This window comes from Egretta garzetta, unplaced genomic scaffold, assembly GCF_000687185.1.
Source record: "Egretta garzetta isolate BGI_Z169 unplaced genomic scaffold, ASM68718v1 scaffold88, whole genome shotgun sequence".
NCBI lineage: Eukaryota > Metazoa > Chordata > Aves > Pelecaniformes > Ardeidae > Egretta > Egretta garzetta.
In genome coordinates, this window is record NW_009260408.1 from 714,350 (window position 1) to 739,046 (window position 24,697).

Genomic DNA, 24,697 nt, shown 5'->3' on the forward strand with positions numbered 1-24,697 from the left:
AAAAAAACCCCATAAATTGGGATTTACTTACAATGCTGATCACAGTCTACTCTAGCAAACACCACTTGATTCTTATCTGGATATTCTTCCTTAATTACGTTAGAAGCTTCCTCAAAAATAGGATGCAGCATTTGGCTGAAGCGGCACCTGTGGATAGAACACAATCACAGCTTCAAAATACTAATTTGAAATATTTTAATTGATGACTCAGAGAATATTTCCATCTTTGAAGGAAAAAGAAAAAAAAAAAAAAAAGATACGCTACTGGAAAAGAACATCTACTTTTAATTATCCCAGTAATTAACTGGATAAAAATAGGTTCAAAAGTAACTTGAATAGTGCAGGTGCGGAAAAAAAAAAATCATTCTAAGGGAATATATAGTTCAAGATGTGCCCCCCTGCTTTATCTGCTTAAGAAATGCCATTAATCAATTATAAACCTTTAGGAAATATATTCTATTCAGAAAGTCTGTTCTTTACTTTTTCTACCGGAATTATCCCTGGGGAAGTAATTCTAAAAATATAGTAAAAGAAGTTACTTGGATTGTTGAGATTCAAATATTTACCAACAATCACCTTCAAGAAATATCACAGACATAACTTTCTAGGGGTCAACAATAGAAGTTATGAATATTGCTTAATACATCATTGCTCAAATTTGGTAGAATTTGAACAGACTGCTGTTACAGCACTATGAACAAAGAGAATCCCATGGGTTCCTTCTTCCAGCCATGCTGGATTTTGAATCAAATCCTCTCTTTCTGCCCATGGAAAAGGCTGTAGGACTGTAAAGATGCTTTGGTAGCTTTGGGGAGTTTAGGGTAACATTAGGACACAAGACCATACTAATATAGCAATAAAATTATTTTATATTCTGTTCTTCTAAACACATGGCAGAATTTTAAATTTAAGACATATAACGGCACTGTAGAAGTTGTCAGAATGAGACTTCATTGAACAGACTTGCAATAAAACAGCCTGCACTGAAGCCCTGCTTATACTTAACAGTGATAGCCTGGGGATTCTGTTACGACAACAGCAAACATTCAGGTGAAGAGGCAGGTTTTGCTCTCAAAATACAAACAGGACTTAAGGCCGTTTTCTGAAAGGAGCCTGACTCTGGGCAGCACAACTGTATGCTACACACTTACGTAGCATGTATATGTTACGTATGGCTTCCTTGTCCCTCATTTTTCTACACCCTTACAGCAGAGTATCTACATCAGCAAAACTGATCTGTTCTCATTCAAAGGTCACGTTACATCATAGGCTGGCAGTACACAATGTTGAGGGGTTATTACTGAATGCCTACGCGTAATGATCATAATTTTAAAACATTACAGCCTTAATTATGGCCTACTACAATATGAATCAACTTGCAAGCATACGCAAATCTTCAAATTCAAAGCAAATGTATTCTAGAGAGGATTTGATAACAGCGGGCATTTGCAGAAAGAGCTGTGCTAACAGGGTCCTAAAACAGGACACTTGTTACCTTGCTACATCAAGTTTTAAAATATTGGTATCTGCCCACTATCACAGAAGTATCAGAACATGGATTTTTAGCTGCCTGAAGTTTGCCTTTTGCAAAATCCAAAAATGAATTTTTCAATGTCAACACAGACCCAAATTTCAGTGTATTAAATCAGCTCTCCATAGGTTTGCTTTCTTTGGTTATCTTTAATAAAATCTATTGAAGTAGTCCATGATCCACGAGGTATCTGCAGATCACAAACTGAAAATAACCACCTCAAAACTTTCATTTACTTACTTATCTTAAAAGGCAGCCTTTATAACACAATTCTATACAGAACAGGTAAGAGATTAGACCTAGTTTCTTACTTAACTAGTTGCTTAGTTGTACTACCATTATAAAGAAAGACATTTCAAACAAATAGCTTACTTGGTAAACAAATACAATCTCCCTAAAGAAAAAATTCTACTGGTTTAAATGTGCCTAGTATCAATTTAGTCTGTGGTAGCAAATGAACAGATGCAAACTAATTGAACATAAAAATTGCCTATAAAATGACAGAGGTATATACAAAGGTTATTAAACTGATTTAGATTGGTATAATGTCTATCTTTACGTAAAGTTTAAATGAAGGCATTAAAAACATCTTTATTGAGAACTTCATACTATAATGAAAAGACTGGGTATGAATTTTTCAAAATCACTTTTAAAAAAAAAATTAAAATTAGCCTGCTACTACTTGAATGCATTATCAGTGACGGCAAAGTGGAAGTTTTTCATGAAAAGCTCTGTGCACTTGCTATTTCTAGGCCATACAGACCTACAGACTTAGACATAGAGTGGAATATGAAAGAGGTGAAAGGAATCAGAAGTCTAATCACCTACACCACCTTTGATTCTGAAGGCCAATGTTGCATGCTCACAAAGCAAAACAGCAGGGAGAGGAATGTTTAAAGTGTTATACTTTGGTTTATACATTGCTTTACATTATAAAGCTGTTTACAATTAATTCTAATTATGATTTTATATGCAAGTGGTTTTAAAAAAAAAAAAAAAAAAAAAGAATTTCAAGTAAACAATTCCCTCTAAGTATGTTTTCACAATGTCTAACCAATCTGGCCCCAAACTCTTTCCTTTTCTACTTGTGCAGACTTCATCCCTCAATTATAATTTTTCTGGTTCTGCACTTAGAAGGTCTTCCAGATTAGAAAGGGATTTTTAGCAGAATTTCAAGCCTTTTTCTTTCTAGCATGCACGCATGGGACCAACACAGAAGAAAAAGGAGAAATGGAATATTTTGGACTATCTTATGTTAAGGAGCAAAAACTTAGTGAAATTTGTCTTGCTAAGAAGTGGGGAAAAAGAATTATTACATGGCATGTTATTCCATACTGCTGTAGAAACCTTTTCTCCTCTGATAGGAGCCCTGAACAAAAGAAAAGATGGCAGAACAGCAGGAGGGGAAGTAACAAGGACATTAAAAAAAAAAAACCAAAACAGGAAAGAAAGAGTTTGAAAGCAACATACCGCTGTATTTTCAGTTGGAAAACTATAGCCAAATATGACAGTTTTCAGAAGACAGAAGTTTAAACATAGAAAACCCCCCTTGTTTCACTTACCAATCAGCATAAAAATTAACTAAAGCAACATCTGCATTGTCTGAAAGAAAAAAAAAAAAACACAACAGCGTCACATTGTGAGGCGAAATTCTTTATGCTTTTATCTGAGACTATAAAAATATGCACAAAAACTATAAAAGCAAATATTTCTAGATTATTAAACATATGGCTTAGTCTGATTGCTAGAAAACTGCTAGGATAAATTTTATCTGAAATATAATCTATAATCAAATGGGAAAGTGATGAAAGAGGCCTTCAGTCAAGTAGTTTATTGACTTTATTGGTACATTAGACATTAAAAATGTCAATACTTAAGGTATTAAGACACAAAATAAGCAAGTAAGTGACACAAAACAAAAAGTAATTCTGGATTTAAAATTAAGGCACTCAAAGCCAGAAGTTGTACTCTAGTATATCTTTTAAGCATTATATAGATTATTCATAACTGTTAAAAAAGTTAAAAGCTGAAATGTCAACTATTTGGATAACCTAAGGAGCTGGATACTAAGGCAAAAGGTGGCAGAGAAATCTTCAGTGCCCAAAAAAGAAAATGCTAAGGGGCACTCAAAAAAAAAAAACAACCCAAAAAGGAACATTATAGGGATATATATGATGAGGCAGTGAAATAATGCTTCTACATGTTATTTTTCACATATCAAAAAAAAAAAAAAAAACCCAACAAAAAACCCCAGCAAAACTAGAAGGACAAATCTCCTGCCCAAAAAGGAATTGTGATCTCTACAAAATATAACCACCATGCTGTAAATTGATTTTTATTAGCAGTAGTGGCCTAGACATTGAAAAAAACTTGAAATAAATACTGGAACTATAGAATATCAGCCATAGCTTTATAAAGCAGAAATGTTGCTAGACAAATTTGCACTATTGACAAAGTCACAAGTGAAGATGAAGATGGTGGAAGCCTGGAAAAGACAACATGCTGGAGAAGATGACTCTCAAGAAGGCTAGAAAAAAACTACAGTTTTGATTAAAATTATGGTGTTAAGATTTTCATTATCAGCAAGGAATGCAAGTGGTGAACAGGAAATTAACAAGCACAGAGAAATTCAGGGTTACCTCCAAGGCATAAAGTACTTACTGAAGGTACTAGGATAACTTTAAAAAGAACTTACACTTGGCATATATTGCCCTTTATGAAACATTTTACAAAAGGATTCAATATTTTCCACTCTATAAAAGGTATTTACAAACAGATCTTATATCATCTAATCATAAATTTACTACACAAAGCACACATTTACTGCACTGCAATAGTAGGCAGACTCTAGTACAGACCTAAAGAAAAGAATATAAAGATTCTTTTTCTGAATATATTTCAAACAATGTAATAACTTCTTTCCTGTGAAGACAACCAGATACAGGCAAATTGCATAGGTTTCAGTCAAAAAGGTTTCAGACAAGGAATACACATCTGTTAATTTATAAGTCTCTTTTCTGTGAACCACCAGAATCAGGACAATACTTAACCTGAGGAAAAACATAGCTGAAAAAGCAAGCTACTTAAGGCCCATCACCATGGGTTTCAGCTGCTGCTATTTTTGGGGAAACTTTTAAAATGCCTTCTTGACAGCTTTTGGTTAGGTAATTAAGCATTCCCATCGGCAAACAAGATACCAGCTCTTCTTCTTAGGCACTTCAAATCCTCACTGAGATTACAATGAAGTAATTTGTTAGGCGTTGCATTAGTTCAGACTGCTAATTTTGATCACCAGCATTTAATACTTTATGCCAACTGCAATTCATATTTTCAAAGCTAAGGTATGCATACTCATTTAATAACATTGCAAGATTCATACAGGTAAGTGATTGTAGACATACAAACTAAAAAAGAATTCAAAGTACTCACTTAAAATGTCATCTATATTTCCGCTATCTAGACTTGTTATTTCACTTCTTGTTGGATTAAAAAGCCAAGACACCTAAAAAGAGAAAGCAAACCAGTAAGGTATGTAAAGTTTCAGCAATAAAGTAGTAACATATCTATGATTTTAAATGTTGCAGTTCAAAAGCTAGAAAAGAACAGCAAAATAATTGTTACTCAGTCAAACCCTTTCAGATGACAGCAATACTACAAATATACAAATAAATGTTATTTACGGATATAACACACTTTCACAGTTAAAGCAAAATGGACTGTCTCTTCATATGATCCTCTATTATCATATGATTCTCTATTATGTTGGCAGAAATGTTTCAAGTAATTTTTGTACCTTTAAGAATAACTTCTATTCATAAATTCATTCTGAAGAAAGAAATAAACCCCTCATTTCAGCCACATAACAACCTCACACAGCCCAGAAGCGTGTAGGCACAGTGGTTTCACCCACAGACAAGTATTCCTTCTGTCACTTACCAGGCTTGCCTGGCTAAAAAGTTTCTCATCAGGTGAAGCTTGCAATTGCCTCCATTTTTATTGCTGTTTTAGAAAACAGTTTCAGTGTATCTAACTCAACAAGCTACTGTCTTTTATCTCCTTCTGTATTTTTTTCTTGACGCTGCTTCAGTCCCAGCACACGACTGGCATATCAAGACTATAAAAACTGAGACACGACGTCAGCCAGATTGTCCAATTACAAAGCAACACACGTGTTACTTTTAATGCAACTATCACAGTTTTATGGAAGAGCACTCTCATATTTGCTGTGACAGGCCCAGTTCTTGTATCTCAAAATGTGGCGGGGAAAAAGACAGTAGAGTTGCTGGTCTATCCCAGGTGAGAGAGATATCAGCGAGTTACAACTTATTTTTGCTTTGAGAGATAAATGTGCAAGTTGTTGAGCAGGATAATACAGATTCTGGTCTGGGACGTGAATGTTTCCATCCTGAGTGACCTGGTCAGAAAGTCAGCACTTCTCTAAGCAGGGCCAGGGCTCAGACCAGATGCTCTACTGAGATGCCTTCCAGCCTCATTTTCCATGATTCTATGGTTCCATTCGTGGTTTCCATGATTCAGCTGACAGAGATGGCAGGAAAGGAAAAGGAAGGTTTTCGGCAGAGAATTGACAGGAACGCACACATTAAGGAGCCAGGTAGAGACTGAAGATTCCCAATGATACCTGAAGTCCTTGCACTGAGATGCGGTGGGAAGTGACATACGCACTGTCAACATTCCCAGAGCTTTAGTTTACTCTTGCAGCTGCAAAGAAAATCTGCCTGTGGCTAGGAAGGCAGGGCCAGCGGCTGCTTTTACGAAGGAAAAATTTAGCTGGAAGCATAAAGAGCATCCAATTAATGCCACATAGAGCAGCTAGGCACAAGGATCCAGTGATACAAGGATCTCTGTATTTATGGAAGATGCTGAGACCTATGCAGGACCTATATTAGAACCATGATCACAAGCTGCAAGCCCCTTAGAGCATGGTCATCATTGACACTGGTTACAGTTTATCAAAAGTTTAATTCAATGTCAAACACCAAGTTTTCTAATATTTTTGCAAGTGTATACCAAATATCGGCCTCTCAAGAACATTAGCCACACCAGATGCCCGCTTTCATTACGATGAGCTTCAAAAAACGTGGGAAACTTCTGCAGCAAGACATTGTTATAGCTCGCAAACTATCACTGTAAATGCCACGTAGGTGAGATTTGCAGCAATCATTTTCAATTCCTTCTGACTTATGGATCACTAAATACCTTTCAGTGAAGACACTGATCCTTTCATATTTCCCATATAGAGGCTGCTGGGTAGCGTATACACCCCATCTTACACTACAGGCTGAAAACATACCAGCTGTTGTAATAAAAAATACATACCAGTGTTTCTCACTTGGTAATTGGACAAGATACTTATCTTGTACGCAGGTGTAAGATCTGTGGCAGAGTTTGCACAGCCTTCCTGTGGCACTTAAACTGCCTGGCACAGATGTCTGAACTGTGGCTTTAAGATGCCTGCGTAGAAACAAAACTAACAGTAGAGCTGTAAGGTCCATAATCAAAACTGACAGCGTAACGACATAGTCTGCCAAAAAATATGTGATTAAGCAAGCTATGCAATGCACAAGTTGCGGCAGGCCAGTATTGGGGAAGTTCCTTTGAAGGAGCTGGCGTTGCTGACTGCTGAGCAGCAAGAAGGGATGATCCTGCCTTCAGTCTTTGCAGAGAGAAGCTACATATGTGGACCCTGCTGCATATCGGTCAGATTACCCCCAGACGAGTGACAGCTGACAGCAAACATCAGTGCAGATACCTCCCCATCACCCCCTGGGTGGTGCATGGGATGACAACTTCCATGGTGTTGCTGTGGGGAGTACTGGTAGTAGTAGTTACATTTGTAGTAACGGGTCAGTTAAGTGTGTGAATGACCTGGCATGGCTTTTGTTTGTATGCACATGCTGCTTTGTTGCAAACGTTAGGCTATACCTAACTTGTATACAGCTGAAGCAGTAGCAATGATTAATAGTTGGAATATTGCTCCAGGCAATAAAGGACAGGGTAACTCAACATTCATTTTGTTGGCCATCATCCAATCTTACTACAGGTGACTTTGCAAACCCATCTAAGTTCCAAGGCTTCAGCTGCCCTGCAAGGTCTCAGGAACCTCTGATTGTGCCCTTGAAGGCCACAGAGTTACTTATCCTGCTTAGAATCTTGGACAATGCTTGTTTACACAGAAAAGCCACACAAGCCTCTAGAAAGCAGGAGCTTTTTAGCTGCTGCTCACAGCTCTGCATCAGCATTCACACTCAGAAAGAATTTCTGCAGTAGGTCTTGGTGAAACTATTTTCACAGGAGCTCAGCAGTTTGTATTGTCTCAACGTCCGAGCAGGTAAGATACCAATTTCTTTAAACCGACTTGGCTTTTTCTAATACAATTTTACAGCAGCAACACAAATTTTATCTAACAGGATTAATTACACATAAATTAAACATAACATAGATAAGCACATATTTGCCATCGGGAAACAGGCTACGTTATTCAGCAGATATGCTTAAATAGATCAGGAGCTGTAGTTGCATTTGTAGATTGCTACAATACACCTTAACCTGCAATGCAAATATTTAACTGCAAAATCAAAGCACAGGGCTCGCTAACAAATAATATCCTCTACTAGACTGTGCTATGTGCAGAAAAAGCAAATTAAAACTAATACTACTTTATAGCATGAATAAAATTTTTGATTGCTTTCTTAACTCTTATTGTGGAAAAATGTGGTGCAAGCTGCATGTACTGAAACAAAAACCCCAAATCTCTTCAAATATTGAAGGTTCAAATGAAATTAAGCTGTATATCCTATTGCCCCTTTATACTAAACACTAGTGGAAAAAAACTGAGACTAAGAAAGTCTTTCCCCAAAAGCTGCACAAACCCTGAGATAATCGAAATACTTTTTCCACTAGAAGTATGAAAAATTCTATTCTGTCAAAATATATTCATGAACACGTTCTTAAACATTTTATGCTGACTAAATAATTGTGGGTGCCAAAACCTTCATAATAAGTAGATAGGCTCAGGGGAAAAAAAAAAGCATTCCTTTAGGAAATGTCAATAAATATGCAAGACTCACTTCAGCTGAAGCTTTCATAAAGGTATAATGCCTGTAAGGGAGAAAAAACATCCTTTTGACCCAGTAATCTTGCTGTCCCATGAGGTGCAAGAGGGTTTATGATATTACTAGTATTAATATTCAACATGAAGGAATACAAATTCATATTTAAATTGCTAAGAAGCTACACTTCTTAGTTTTGAGAATTTTTTCTGACCTTTGATGAGGCCTGTGCTTGATGCCCACGGGCGGAAAACAAGACATTTTTGTGGAAATAATTTTTGAATGTCAGCTGCACACTTTATAAAACAGATATTGAACATATGTTCTGAAAAACATACTGGCTAAAAAAAAAAGTCTTCAAAATTTTTTACTTTTAAATGCAACCTTTGCATTCCACTGGCCTACATCAGAAGGACACATGGATGACTGTTCACATTTATGACAAGATAGCTACAAACTCACTGAAGAAAGCACCTTGCAAAAATAATTCAAAAGGAAAATTATGTAAGTACACCTAAAAACAACCCAGGTCACTGCCTTTATATTGGATAAAATTAGCTGTATTTTTATATTTGTTTTTTTTAATGCTTAAACTACTAAAATCTGAAGGTCAAGCCAAGTAGATACGAAAAAGATTTCCAAAAAATAAAGATACAGTAGAATACTAGTATTCTAAATACTTGAGTGTGAAACTGCACAAGTTAGATAAGCGTGTTTATAATCTACTCAATTGTTTAACACTACAGAAAAATGACAAAAGAAACTATAGACTAAACCAACTGAATGCAGAAAGCTTGTATACACTTACAGAACGCATTGCTGAGGGGAAAAAAAGTCAGGAATTGAACAATACATTCACAAAGATAAATTTTATCTCATATGGGGGGAGGGAAAAGGAGGAGATGGCACATGTATTTTTACTCTTCTGGTCCTCAGAAACACTGTCAAATAAAGCAGGAATATATCAGCTCGGGTTCCTGGAAGTTTCTGAGAATAACACTGCTCATGTTTTTACTGGGAAGTGTAATTAGTACAGAAATCCTAGTATTTCTGATCCAGTTTTGATCCTCACCTAAAGTTAGCAGATGACTTAGCCAATTCTGCCAGAAGCCAGTACTAGTCACTTCTGAGGAATAGCTACAAATTAGCTGACATTTATTTTGATTTTTTTCTAATGGAAGATATCAAAGCACTGCCCGAAAGACAACATTATCCTCCTCTGCCACATGGCACAAGGCTATGCAAGCAGCCTTACACAAAACAAAATGCCTGGACAAAACCCATTCCGTTCACCCCCCAAAAGCAAACCTCTCCAGGCTTCACATCCCTTTTCCAAAGAGCAGATAAAAGCAGACCCAATTTCAACTCATCTTCTGCTGACAGTGTTGCTGTTCAATAGCCACTTCACATGTTAAAGCAGCCCACTGGTTATTCAGGAGATTTAGGGTAAACCTTTTACCAAGATTTTACTCTTACCAGCTAGTACTGTTAGTTTTTTAATTGTTAACTGGACAGAAGAAACAGGCCTACAGGTTTAGTGGCATTTCTTTCCCAAGTTTATCATACTTTACATACCACTTTCTTGCAGAAGAGTTCAGCGATTTAACTGTGCACAATCTTAAAACTACAAGAAAAGGGAAAAAAACAGGTCTGTTGCATTTTAGTTCCTCACTTCTTTATTTTTTAGTTCACATAATGAAACAAAGGTCCTCATTTCCAGAGCACAGAGGAATGTAGAACGTCTATTCCTGGAGCATTATGATTTCTAATTAGTACTACACCTGCAAGGCAGTCAATAAGAACAGCCTTCATTTTCACTTGCTAAACTTCCCTTTTACCTTTTCCTCCTGCTGGGAAATCCTAAAGGCACACGACTAAACCATCTTTCTCCTCTACTACAAAATCATTTTACATTTGGCAACCAGCTCTAGCCCGCATCTAATCCAGATTGACGTGTCGAAGTTACTACCTGGAGTCCTAGCCCCACAGGACTCTGCGGCTGACTTGCAGTCCCCGAGTACCTTTTTCTTTATGCATGCCACTAATCTGCTGCTGCTCTGAGGTCTGTATTAAACTCCCGGACAACAGGAAGCAGACGGGTTTACAGCCTGCTGTGGGATGATACAAATTGAAAGCAATCCTGGGAGACAGCAACGCCGAAGCTGACAGACATGGTAAGAGCCCCTGAAGTTTGGCTTCAGAACCGTCAATCAGGACCATCTTGCTGGTGGCGTTCCCTGAAGCCCTATAATGAACCACAAAGTTCAGAGCAGAGAGAGATAACAGTAAATAGAGAATGGGGTGGGAGGGAAATAAAACCTGAACATTATTCACCCTCTCAGCGAGAGCAGTTCAACTCTTAATTGTCACCACTTGATTCCAGACTGTGCCTGAACATTTTCATAACTTAGACTAACTGCTGCCATCCTTATTGATTAAGCAGGATTTCTTATTAGTAATATAAGTTGCTTTCATTATAAGACTATGAGACAAAACTATATTAGTTTGAAACACTAACTAATGATCACTTCTGAGCTATATTTAAGTCTTTGGAGAGCAATTTTTAAATTGCTACCAAAAAACCCTTTTCCTATTATTTTTCTCTCAAGAGCCGTATCTTAAATTTAAATCAGGGAAATTTAAAACACTCCGAGGAAGCTACGGAAAATAGATTTAAGGATTGCAGTTACTAACTTCCATGAGAACAGAGATAAAATCTAACTAAACCAAAATACAGATAATATATATATTAGAAAAGTAAACTTAGGTCTTTAGCCTTGATAGACAGTTCAATTTTACGATTTAGTCAAACAGTGCTGTAACTGCACAGAGTTAGGCAGCGATACCACCATATTAGAAAGAGGTAGCATGACTTTTTTTTCCCCTCCTCGTCTTGTCATCTACTCCCATGTTAAGTGTCTGACAGGAGTACTTGGTGTAGGTACATGTATTACTAATATTGAAGAACATTTTGCCGATGAAAACGTTGGAAACAAAAAAAAAACCCATTCACAATTTATAAAGGTATCTATGAAGTTCTAAATTACACTGATTTGATGCTCCATTAGGAAATAAACTCGCAGCTAATGGTTCCTACAACTGAACTTAACACAGAAGCAAAGGAGATGTAGGATTGTCATGCATGACTGGGAATGATTCATGGCTGCAGAGATATCTCAGTGGTCTGCTACCACGGCACTGAAGGTCCCCAGAAAAATGGGTAAATTAATGTCTCAACAGTTAGCGAACTATTATTAGAAGACACAAGATGTTCATTCAAAAAGTCCACTGCAGAGATGAAATTAAACCTCATTATCACAATGTGCAGTTCAATGCATTGCGTTTTTCCCCATAAAGCTGTTAATAGCAGAACCACGCACCCAAACACAGTTTTAAAGCTTCAGTCTCTGGGCACAAACCTAAGGATCATTATTACAGAAATGCTTATGGTGGGGCTCAAAAAAATGACGAGGCCTGTCTAAAAAAGTCACAGAGATAAGACCTGTAATTTATTTTCAGTTGAAGTATTTCTAAATTACAGTTATTTCTCTTGGCCTGGAATTTTCAGGACAATCTCCAGTCAGGGCCATAACACACTGGTTTCCTTGTCTTGAACATCCACTTAGAGGCAACACAGTCCATATACCTACAAAAGATGTAAATAGGTGCCTGAACAACCATATTATTCATGAATAATGTTTAGAGTTCTCCATACCTTCAGAAATATGAACCTAGCTTAGAGCCTGTTTCACAGCTTTAAAGCCATGAACTCAGTTCCCCATGAAACTACCAAAAACTCTGAATCTTTAGATATTTATTAATTACCATGCTTCTTACTCTTATACAAGAAGCTGGAATTCCCCTGGAAAAAAGGTATAATTTGCGCAGCTTTCTAGGAAAAAACCACAACCTCGTGTTCTGGTAACTTTCTTTTACATATCTACCAACTGCTCTGATTATCTGGCAACAACACAAGGATTCACATTCAAGAAGGAATAAAGCACGTAAAATACAAATGCAATCTCCGAAATGATTAGTGCAAGTCAAGCGGATGTTGCTGTATATGAAAGCCAGCACCCTGAAGTTTCTGAACTGTGCTCCAGCAATACTAAATAAAGGGTTGCTTGGTCTTGTCAAGACTTTGATAAGGCTAGCGGAACGGAACAGCTTGCTTCCCGTTTTCACCACGTCAAGGAAAAAGGCCTGTTCTCTATTTCGGCCGTTGCTATTACACAGAAAACCCATTACCAAAAATGTTAATGACAGAGTTTAAACCTTGGAGACTGTGTACTTATAACTGTGTTCCTCATGTCACAGATCATATATGTAGCCTTGAAATGCAAATAATTTCTCAATGCTCTCCTCACTGCATTTTCATATGTCAGAGCCATTTTTGTACTTAAAATATTTTGAAAATCATTTTGATGCGTAGCAGTAGAGAAGAAATTGTGAGTCACTTCAAATAAATAGTCGAGTCTAAATAGAAGGCTTATTAGGAACTGTGTTTTGAGAGCCACATGGATAATTACAGAAAGCAACATACTATCCTGTTATTCACTATGATCTTCTCCAGTCTTTCCTGTGCCCTTTATTCTATCTTTACACACAGGACTACTGCAGAACAAGAAATGAGATTTTTTTTTTTTTTTTAATAACATATAACTTAGATATGTATGTTTTATTCATTCTTGGACTAGTGATGAAAATAGATATTAAAATGAAACCAAAACTTTTATGGTATTCTGTGGAAGGAGCGGCTACAGAATCAGAATCCCTCCTTTAAAGCGTATTCTTGGAAGAAGAAATCGAAAGTAGATACAGTGTGTTCAGGTGAAACAGCATTTCCTACGCCATGTGAACATTTGCTACCTTGGAATAATCTGAAGGATTGAATATATAAGTGGATAACTGAATTTTCCATACTTGCTGCCAACACACATTCTATTCCTTTAAAAATAACACAATTTCGATTTTGGTAGATTTTAATACATACTGAGATTATTGTTCAACGAGACCAAAAAAATCAACTTATTTCAAGCAAAATGCTCAGTTTCAACACCTACTCACTTTTAGTTGCTTATCCTTATTAACCGTATCATCTATTTGCAATACTGAACACCTTTTCACTCTTCTGCTTGAAGACATCAAGTTATGTATCTCTTTGTGGTATCAAGAAAGGCGGGAACTTTAAGACAAGCCTGTTCAGTTTTACGTTTCAGGCTGGAACTTGTTCTAAAAAGAGGTATGAATTTCCAAACCCAACTGCTCAAATGGAAAAGGTCTATCATAAACACGTATAAACTAGCCCTCCATGATAAAAATACCTAAGAAGCAATTTAGATAAAATAGAAAGAGAAGCCTTGGAGAAATCTGCATTTCACATATTCTTATCAGCAGTTAAAGATGAAGCATCACAGTCCTGTGGCTCCAGAGATGCAGGATCCACACTGCTTTAAACTATGCAGCTGACGCATTGGGTTAAAAAAAAAACAAACCAAAAAAACCCAGTAAAAGTGACAATTAGACAAACAAAATACTTAATGAAAAATGCAGCCAGGGTCATTCTCCTCACCCAGTCCACCCAAAGGGAAGCAAAACATACTGATTTAACTGCCACTCTAAAGACAACATAAGGGAAAACAAGTGGACAAAACCAGTCTCCGATAACACTGTCTCAGTTATACCATTCATATTAGCGCTGCTGCCTATTTGTACTTCCAAATAACAAAATCCATTTGAAAGCATACAAGCACAGCCAGCTTGGTTTGGCTCTTCCTTATTTGATGCTGAAGGCAATGACAATTAGAACTAAACAACAGAGCAACACTCCCAGCACAGAACAGCAAATGCATGGATGACAATTAGCAGTTCCAGTTAAATTCTTGTCCTCTTCCAGTTTTAGCATTACATGGTCATGCTACGCCCTGCAATCTCAGCCAGAGCTAACCCACACATCAACAAGCACGCAACCACCCCCATTTATTAACCAATATCACCAAGACGGTCCATGTGTTACAGATTTCTTTTCTTCCTTCAGCATGACTGAGATGGCACATTTTCTCAGAATACCTCCTACTGCATCAGCAGGAGGTTAAGGTTTTGTGCAACTACCAAAAGACAACTACATCACTTTGTGACACAGCCGTCCATAGCACATGAAGTGTTTCTCCATACATTAAAACTGTTGAAATCAGTTCTGTGTTGCTGCTGCTCTTCCCTCATACTCCGAGGAATCAAAATGAGTAAGAACACGTTAGAATTTCAACATTATAAACTTTCTAAAATACAGTGGGTTTGTTGCCTCAGCTTCCCATTCCCTTATCATCAGAACTCTGAACTTTAGAATAAAACTATTTAAAACACCATCTAAATTTATGTTACTTTGATTACTTTATTTTCTTCATTCCAGGCAAATTTGTGATGCACACTCCACAAACTTCCATTCTCCACATGCAAACTAGCAATCATGGTATATTAAAGCTCACTGGCAATCCATTAGCTGGTCTCTAACAAATGCTTTGCCTCAATTTTTAGGTTAGTATTTATTATTTGCTGCCTTAAAATGACAGATGAGAGGATAAGGTCTTTTCAAATAAGCAGTAATAGAAATACTACTTCACAGCTGCATTCTAATTGACATGTTGGCATTGGAAAAATCTCCCAATTTAAATGAGGGGAAAAAAAAAAAAAGATACATTTTACAATTGATCCATTGGCTATGTTCTACAAAAGAACATTGATTAAAGCAATGCTGCCCAAATCTGAAGAGAAAAATTCACCTTTGGGACCACAGCTGCATTTAGCTTGAAAAATGAGTGGCTATTTTCAGACTGCATAAGAGCTATTTTCTTTCTACCCTAAACAGCTGCTAAGGGCCTGCACCATAGGCAGTCAATTTGCCCTGGATAACTTCGGACAGCAGAAGAGTAAATAATGCAGAGGACAGGACACATGCCACAGATATTTTGAAATGCACAAAAGAACATGATACAGAGATACCCCATTGCTGGTTTGCCTCCCCCAAAGAATATTAACCCTGCCAGCTTCAGGCTGACCCCCACAAAAATATTCAATAAGTATTTCAGACTGGTCCTAAAAATAATATTAACACATTCACATGGAGCAGTGCTTGAACTAGTAGCAAGCATCAGACATGCTGGGCTCTGCAGTTAACCAGCTCCATGTAGCGAGCTTACTGTTCTCAACAGAGGACTGCTGCAACCAAAATTGTTACCAAAATCCTCACCAAGGTATCACAGCTGTGTATTGGCTTATTTTAGAATAACGTTTAATAAGTATGTAACACTAATTATATGTACTTATTTGTTTAGCAAATTCTGCTGTCCTATGTTAACAGAAAAAATATTAAAAAAAAAAAAAAAAGAAAAAGGCCTCTCCCCCCTGCAAAGACACTTTCTAAACCAAAGCGGTTTTAAATGTCATTCAGAGGTAATTCCTGAGAGGCCCATACACTCGCTGAGCTCCCTTCACTAATTAATGGATCATTAGTAGGAAAGAACCCCTAACTGTTCACCCCCTGCACCACATACTGTCTTAATTACCTTTGTGAAGCAACCAATTTGTCTTTCAGTCATTCTGTCCAAAATCCCAAGTGAATTGACTCAATAAGGAGAAGAAGAAGAAGAAAAAAAAAGTATTTTCATACACACATTTATGAAAACCCATAATTTTTGTGACTGGCAAAGAATTTAGGGGCTAAGTGTTTCCAGCAAGATTTAAGAAAGGGGATTTCAATAAACTGTAAGAGACAGAAGTGATAGACAGTGACTAAAGGAACAAAAAGCTCTTCTTGGGATTACAAATGTGGATACATCATTGAAAAGCTTTCCCTTTCTGAAGCTTTTGAGAAAGTTAATTATATCATCACTTCATAATCACGACAGCTATGGGAAACAGCAAAACACTATCACAGCTGTTGTTTTCTTTTTCGAGACCATTGGAACAGGCACCTATTCCTTGCCTTTCAAAATACTTCCTTGCAGAGTTCCTAATGAACAAGTTCTCTCCATGTTTATGCCCAATTGCCACACAAATCCACTTGGAGACGAAATGTTAGCTTTCCTGCCAGTTATCTTACAACAGAGATTAGATTGTTTTTCTTCTCCCCGTTTCCCTTCACAAATCTATAAAAATAAGACCAAAAAAACCTGACATCCTTACAAACGTTTTTTTTTTTTTTTTTGGATGCACCTCAATGAAGCACATGCAGAAACCAGGCAAGAATCGCTGATGCCAGGCAAGACAGGAGGCATGCTGGCTGCAAAAAGTGTGCCAAGGAACCAGGTCATTTACTATATTTCTAGGGCTCTACCTCCTGCTCAAGTTCCTGTCTCATGAACATCATTTAGGATACAAAGTTTCAGTGAGTAAGGAAATTGATGCCACAGAGAAGTATCCTCCTTTGAAACTGAATGCAGCAAACCATATACCTGAAATGTTGATTTGGTTTAGCGTATCCTTAATTTTGGTCCAAAGTGAAGCAGCTGGGTGACTCCAGCCCATAAAATGTAGTAACCTACTCGCAGCAAACCATATACCTGAAATGTTGCTTTGGTTTAGCGTATCCTTGATTCCAAAGCGAAGCAGCTCGGTGACTCCAGCCCATAAAATGTAGTAACCTACTTCTTCCCGGAAACAAGCTATTGGGATCTCCAGTGTTTCATTTTATTGTCACCGCTGATGAAATTTTCAGATATAGCTCCCCAGTGACTGGGTCTCATAATAACTCCCATCTGTAATCTACTATGATATTTATTTTTAATAGGAAAACGTACCTTGCAGAATCCTGAAAAAAAGTGACAAGAATTGATGACACTCAGGTCTTAGCAATAACTCAGTCCACTCATAACACATGGCTCTGAAAGCCAAAAGGGCCCGTGAGAGCCTGTTGATCTTCAAGGACAACCTCTGCAAAGCACAAAACCAATCCACCCCACTGTGCAGAAAGTAGGTGTAGCAGAAGACCTACATGAGTTAACACAGAATTTCTGGATGAGGTTTGGAGGAAAAAAAAAAAAAAAAAAAAAAAGAAAAAAAGAAAAAAAAAAGAATGAAAACACAGAAGGTGGAAGTAGGGAAATAAATACTTGGTAGGAGTAAAGAAACACTGCTTGAACAGGTAGGGTGAAACTAGAAAAGCCCAAGCTCAGCTGGAGTTGAAACTAGAGAGAGATGTTAAGGGTAACACAGAAGTTTTCCACAGGTATGCTGGCAACAGCAGGAAACCTAAGGAAATTGTAGGCCTGCTGCTCAACTAGCAGGGGGCAGAGTGACAAAAGACATGGAAAAGGCTTAGATATTCAATGTCGTCTTTGTCTGATTTTCTACTGATGAGGTCTGAGCCTAGCAGTAGAGCACCAATGAAGAGAAGCATTACCCACATGAGTGGAAGACCTCGTTACAAAGCTCTTAAGCAAGTTGGATGTACACAGAGGCACAGAACCAGACAAAATGCATTTTCCTGGGTCCCCAGGAGGATTATGGAGCCAAATTTTCTTTCCAGAAGCCACATCCATCCAGCATGGATTTAGAATAAGTAAATTAATCCAACTGTTTTCTGTAGTGAGGTGATTGGCTCTGTAAATGAGGGAAGAGTACTGGACATTGTTTGCCTTGACTTTAACAAGCTTCTAACACAGCATCTCAAAGTATCCTTAGACCTAAATAGGTGATATTTGAACCAAATAACTGAACTATAAAGTGAGTGACACAGCAGCTGGACTGCTGGGCTCAAAGGGCTGTAACCAAAGATACCATGTCCAACTGGTCTCTAACGGAGTTTCTCCAGATCAATATTAGGTCTAAGGTTCGTCTTTACTAATGACCAGAATGATGGAACAGAGTGTCCCCTCAGCAAACTTCCTGAGGATACTGAACTAGTGGAAGTGGTTTATATACTAGAGGGGAGATCTGCTATTCAGGGAGACCTCAGCTGGCTGAAGAAATGGCCTGACAGATACCTCATGAATACAACAAAGGCAAAGTCTTGCATCTCAGGTGGAATACCCCCACATAGGCTGGGAGCCAACCAGATAGAAAAGTGCTTTGCAGAGAAGGTCTTGGGGGAAAAGTGGAACAGGAGTCAGCAGTGTGCCCCTTGCAGCAAAGACAACTGCATATTGGGCTGCATCAGCAAAAGGGTAGCCAGCAGACCAAGGGAAGTCATTCTTCCCTTTCATTTGGCACTTGTGGGACCACATCTGAAGGACTGTGTCCAGCTTTGCAATTGCTTGTACAAGACAGATGTTAACATATGGTAATGAAGTCCAGCAGATGGCTACCAAGATGAATAGCATCTGGAGAACATGGTATACAATGAAAGGCTGAGACAAGTGCATTTGTTCAGGCTTTAGAAGAGGAAGCTACTATTACTGTTACCAGCGACCTAGTTGGAAGTTATAGAGAAGGCAGAGCCAGCCTCTTCTCAGAGGTGCACAGTGATAAGACAAGAGGCAATGGCCACAAGTTGCAGCTCCAAATAGATTTTTGAGATAAAACTTTCAACAAGGTTTTGATCAAACAGTAAAACAACTGCCCAGAGAAGCTGTAGAACCTCCATCCTTGGAGATATTCAAATCTCAACTGGGAAAACCCCCCGAGCAACGCCATCTAAGTTAGTCTTGCATTGAGCAGGGAGTAAGATCAGATGACCCTTAGAGGTCCTTTCCAATAGAAATGATCAAACTTCCAGCGGCAACCAAAACCCAAACCACTACAACTTGATCCTATCAGGTAAATACAGTGAGACTCACAACACTCCCGTTCATCAAAGCTTTCTTGCTAAAGCCAAACTAATGTAGATCAAGAAACAAGGGGAGGGAAGAAACCCAAAATATTTAGTACAGTAAGAACAGATGAACAGGAGATTTACTGTGCTTACCAGAAACCTCGTGCTGCATATACAATTACTTGGGAACCAGTTATTTGCTGAAGGTATGCATTAGAGCAGCTGCATTTAGATAACCGTGTATGATACTCTACCCTCACTGCTTTCACTATTTCAGTAGGTATATGGTTTAAGACCACTGCACTTTACATTTTGCTTAGTGCCACCACAGCCAACAAGGTAATATTTACATTCTATCAGTTACACAAAGAGCAGACCTTGTGGATCACTATCAGATTAAAGAAAAGGTGTATGTGCATGCACATGAAGGAGCTTCCAGGTTTGGTTCATTCCTAAAGAGGTTGCAAGTAACAGGCGCTTATCTGGGGGGCACAGTACTGGTACTTTGCTCACATTTTAATGGTATGAATGGCTCTTAGCTGTAAAGGGTGTATTACCAGGGTAGTCAGTTTCTCAGTAGTAGCACACATGAAAAAAGGAAAAATTATGGAACTCTTTTGCAATACATCTTTTTGCTTTTTGTAAGGCACTTTTTGTTATCACCAGAGCATAATCTAATACGGACAGGGTCCTACAGATGGTTTGGAGAAATAGAGCATCCTGAACTGGCATTCTGAGTGAGTGTTGAGTATAGCAACAGCTTTACAGAATAACCCTTAACAATGTAAAATGAAATACGTGAGAGTCAGTAAAATAAAATAATTAAAGTTAATCAAATGTCTAAAATCTCAGTATGAACATTTTTTAAAATTAGATTATATGAGCAGCTGACATTACTAACAGTTTTGAAAACGAAAGTTACCTGTGTTTTACCAATGATTAGCACGCTTCTGATGAACAAAGACATATTGGGGAGGAAAGAAGTGCAAACACAGAAAACTCTGAAGGAAATTTGACCTCACTTCCTTTCCTAATTCTCTGCAACGCACCTGCCCTCCTCTACTTCTTAGGGGAGCTTTCTCCAGTTCAGTTTTGGAAGAAAACATGGCTTAGGGTCTGACATCAACACCCTGTATTGCTTCTGCTTACATTCCCAAATGTTCCTCCTCTAAATCACTGAGAACTCACTCTCAAACAAGCAGGGGGGAGGCAAGAGGAGAAAAAAAAAAAAAAAAAAAAGGTATCGCTAATGCTTCCAATTCTGCTTTCCCAAGAAAGCCATGTGAAGATCAGTCTCTTGCTTAAGAATGCTGTCCTGCCAAAAAATCCCAAAGCAGATTACAGGGGAGAACAGTAAGGGTATCAAAAGAAAATAGAGTCTGTCACCACAGAGTTCTTCAGCTGCCAGCAACAGGATCTCCGACATCCTACTGCCAGTAACTCATTTATACATTTTCCAGCGTTGTCCGAGTCTTCTGTTTGAAGAACCAATTCAGTCTTTCCCATCTTCCCTCCTGAGCACTCCAAAAGGAAACTTGCCCATCACAAGGCATAGCAAGAAGAATGCAATTCTTCTTCATAGCACGAGTTTAAGCTTCCCCTCCTCCTTCCCCGGCTCTAACCTAGGGAAAGGTCCTCAGTTAACTACTATTTCACTCTTTGGAGGGCATGAGAACTCAGAAGTCCCATGCTACTCTTGGAGGGAACCCTTTCATTGTATAAGGCTCAGTGGCCTAAAATTTGCCTGTAACCACAATCTTTGACTAATGCTCAAATTCAGAATATTAAATTTTGAGCAGGATTCCCAACTATAAAATTTGTTTGTTAATACATATGCAGAGAGGCGAATGCACAGAAATATACTCTATACATTGTAAAATGTACAGAGAGTTCAACTTCTCTTTGGGCAACTTATTACAGCATTTAACATTAAGTTAAAAGACATAATTTTATTTAATTTTACTTTCACTATTTGTGTACTTGGTGTCATATTAACAAGACACGAAAGGCAGTAGCAGTCAAACAAGAAACAGAAGTATACCCTAGATGTTTTTTCCAGTTAGAAGTTTAATAGGAAATTCAGAAATTCATTGACTAGTGCCTCTTCTAAGTTACTGCTCCTGACAGCTGCAGTTGCATTGCTATATAAGTAGTATTTTGAAAGCTTCACTAAAAATATAAAACATTGTAGCGTGAGACCAACTGTAACTCTATTACCTGCCAATGATAAACTGTATCAGCTTATAGGGTAGAGCATACATAGTGGGGCTACTGAATCATAAATGGAACATAGACCAGGCTCCTGTAATAACCCCAAGTGAAGAGGAGCTACTACTTATTAGAAAACTAGGTAAGCTTTAAGACTCAGAAAACACTCCAACATTTCACATTCTCAGAATATAAGAGGACAAATACTCTCTTCCAAAGGTGTTGCCAAATATTTTAAGTAGTAGATGTTCTCAGTCTGTCCATGACGCCTTTCCAAATAAGCTACAAAGAAAAGGTACAGTAGTGGTGTTTTGCAACCTAATAAACCTCCACAGATCAGAGTGCAAGAATTGGGAAATCCTTTTACAGTTGTTTGAGGGAAAGAAAAATAAAAAAAAAGAAAGAAAGAAAAAAACCACAGAGAACTTCCCCATTCATTTCCCTCACTATCAGTTGGTGGTTTCCTCTAGTCACATCTATTCCTCAGGGACACCGCGCATGAGCCTGCCAGGGAAGTACTGAGCCATATGACAAATGTCTTTCACACATATGCAGAAGAAGCATGTGCAATGGAGTGTCTTGGTCTAGAATTTGCTTTATAGGCAAAGTACACACATCTGCAAGTAGAGGCAAACATATAGAATGATTGGTTAAAGGAAAGCCAAAGAACCACACCTTGCCTTAGAGAAGAATGTGATGAGCCACTGTCCTGTCAGCATTTCCTCCACTACCTTGGATTCATCTTAAAGATCTGTCCTACCCACTATTAAGCAATATACACCAACATGGCAGAAACACCTGAATCTATGAAGCACAAGGGGCCACATGACACTACGATACATCTCTTATTCCAGTCTTGCAATTGGCTGTACATGACCCTCTACAGCCTGTGCTGTGTGCTGCTCGCCCTTCCACTCAGCTCCAGTGTTGCAGAGGCAGGGATCATGCCAGCTTGTACTTCCCCCGTCCTCTCTCCAGCCCCTTTTCATCTCCCAGCAGCCCAGTATGATGCTAGCACATGAGACCGGACGGGAAAAAGGTTGTGCTGGGACTGGTACATGTCCCTGTAACGCTTTGTGCTGCAGTCTCCATCCTAGCAACCCAACCTTCAGTGAGACTAGGGAGAAGAAAATTAGAGTGAGACCCAAAGCCCTCTGAAATTTTAGTGATCTCCTACTGTCAAACTTCTTAGACAAAAGAACTTCTTTTGATATTGACATTCTATCTTTTCTTCCTTTTGCAGAATTTTAATTGCCTAGCTAGAAAAGAAATATGCTTATCCAGAAGTCTGGAAATTTAAAGATTTTTTTCTAACTTCATTGCTATTACTAAACAGGACCAGCTTAGTAAGCTGTTTTCACAGCTACGTATCATTGTACTCTGTTTTAGGAACCAATGATGTAACACTAATAAGCTCACTTATCCACAAAATATGCCAACTGCCGTGCTCAAAGAGGCTCTTGCCAGATGGCACATCCTTTGGATGCAGAGCGCTCTCCCAAACCTTACTGACTATGACCATGGTTATGTTGCTAGTCTTAAGTATTCACAGCTGTCAGTAACAAGAAAAACAAAGTTACCAGAACTTTAAAACCATTCTGGTACACCCTACCAGATTATCCAAATGCCATGAGAACAGACACCATACTTTGTAAAAGTTTTTCAGCTATTTTAAAGAAAAAGGATCCCTCCCACTCCCAGTCTGCTGAGACAACTTTTCCAAAACTCTTAACAAATCTACTAAAAGCAATGATTCATTGGCTTGATCCAAGTATGTAAGTAGGCACCTTACAACACAGGGCCATGTCTGAAATGATGATGAAGAATGACATAGATAACGCGATACATTTTTTTTAAAAACAACAACTCTGACCCGTATTCTTCTTGAAGTTTTATGTCTACAGTTCTTTTTAAACACATTAGAAACCAGTTTAAGTGACCCATACACAAAGAAACAGCAACTTACTCACTTCCCATTTTGTAGTTGGCACATATAGATCTAACTGACGCATATTAAATTTGCATTGATCAACTGTACCATGAAGAAAGAAAAATGCTTTCATTAACTCATGTCCACTTTTTCAAACTTGTACTTGCCCATTTAAATGGCATTTTAAAACAGTACATACTGCTTCGTTTTGCTCACTGGAGTTTGTACTTTAAACAATGGAGAAAACCAACCTAGCACATAAGCAACATTGTTTTAACGCACAGATGTGACTGGAATATACTAGGTTCTTCACTTCAGTCTCTCATATAGTCTCTCACACTATAAATAGTCATTCAAATGTCAACACATTTCAAATGTGTTTTTTCAAACCCTAGAAATCACATATATTCACTAACCCTGAAACTACAGAAAGTTTACAATAATTTAATCAGAGCTTATCCAGGTAGAAGTGCACATTTCAAAGGATAATGAGTACTTGTTCTGTTCATTAAGTACCTGTCCTCACATTTCTAACTAATTCATTCATTAGCAGCTATATCACTACTTGCCTTTGGACCCCAAAGCTCTAGCTACCTTTCACTCCAATCATTCCTTCATTTTTCGGCCAGCTTTATGCTCCAAAATGTTTAAAACAGATTGATTAAACACATTAGTGTCTTAAGACCAAATCCTATTAAACTTATTCACACAAGTCCCCTTTAGCGCTGCAAGTCACTTATGCTACGGAAGGCGCAGAATCTGGCCCAATACAAATCTGGGAAAGTGAGAATCACTACCTCAGCCTGTTTAAAGAAGAATAAATATATATATATACACACACACACACACACCACAGAGAGCTTATCTCCACAAAATACACAAATCAGTCATGGAGTTTCTGTGTGTGCAAAGCCGGAAGGTGGCTTAGGTCTTGCATGTGATGTCAACCTAAAAAAAAAACGCTGTAGTCTGACATGTAAAGACAAATGCAACGACTGTGCAAGACGGCTCAGGAACTTTTCCCAGCTCCGGCCACTGGGCTCGGAGGGGGTTACTTTGCCGCAGGCGTCCTCACGGGAAGGGCGCACACGCAGCCCCGTCCTCGCCTCGGGGACGGGAGCCCGCGCCCCGCAGTTTAAGGGCAGCAGCACCGAAGCACGGGCGACAAGCCGGCTCCCGAGAGGCACCCGCCCTCAAGGCAGCTCCCTCGC

At 38.3% G+C, this 24,697-nt stretch overlaps 1 protein-coding gene across 2 annotated transcripts in view; it reads right to left on the bottom strand.

The window, feature by feature from the left end:
• Nucleotides 1-24,521, bottom strand: part of ERP44 (endoplasmic reticulum protein 44) — a 52,644-nt gene extending 28,123 nt beyond the window's left edge. The window contains exons 1-4 of one of the 2 annotated variants that reach the window (XM_035898992.1): nt 24,338-24,521; nt 4,961-5,033; nt 3,094-3,133; nt 32-147 (exon numbers count right to left, since the gene is read on the bottom strand). In XM_035898992.1, the coding sequence (XP_035754885.1) occupies nt 32-131 (100 nt within the window). In that variant the 5' untranslated portion in view covers nt 132-147; nt 3,094-3,133; nt 4,961-5,033; nt 24,338-24,521. The remainder of the gene's footprint in view (nt 1-31; nt 148-3,093; nt 3,134-4,960; nt 5,034-24,337) is intronic. The other variant, XM_035898993.1, reaches the window with a different exon arrangement.
• Nucleotides 24,522-24,697: the final 176 nt, after the last annotated feature.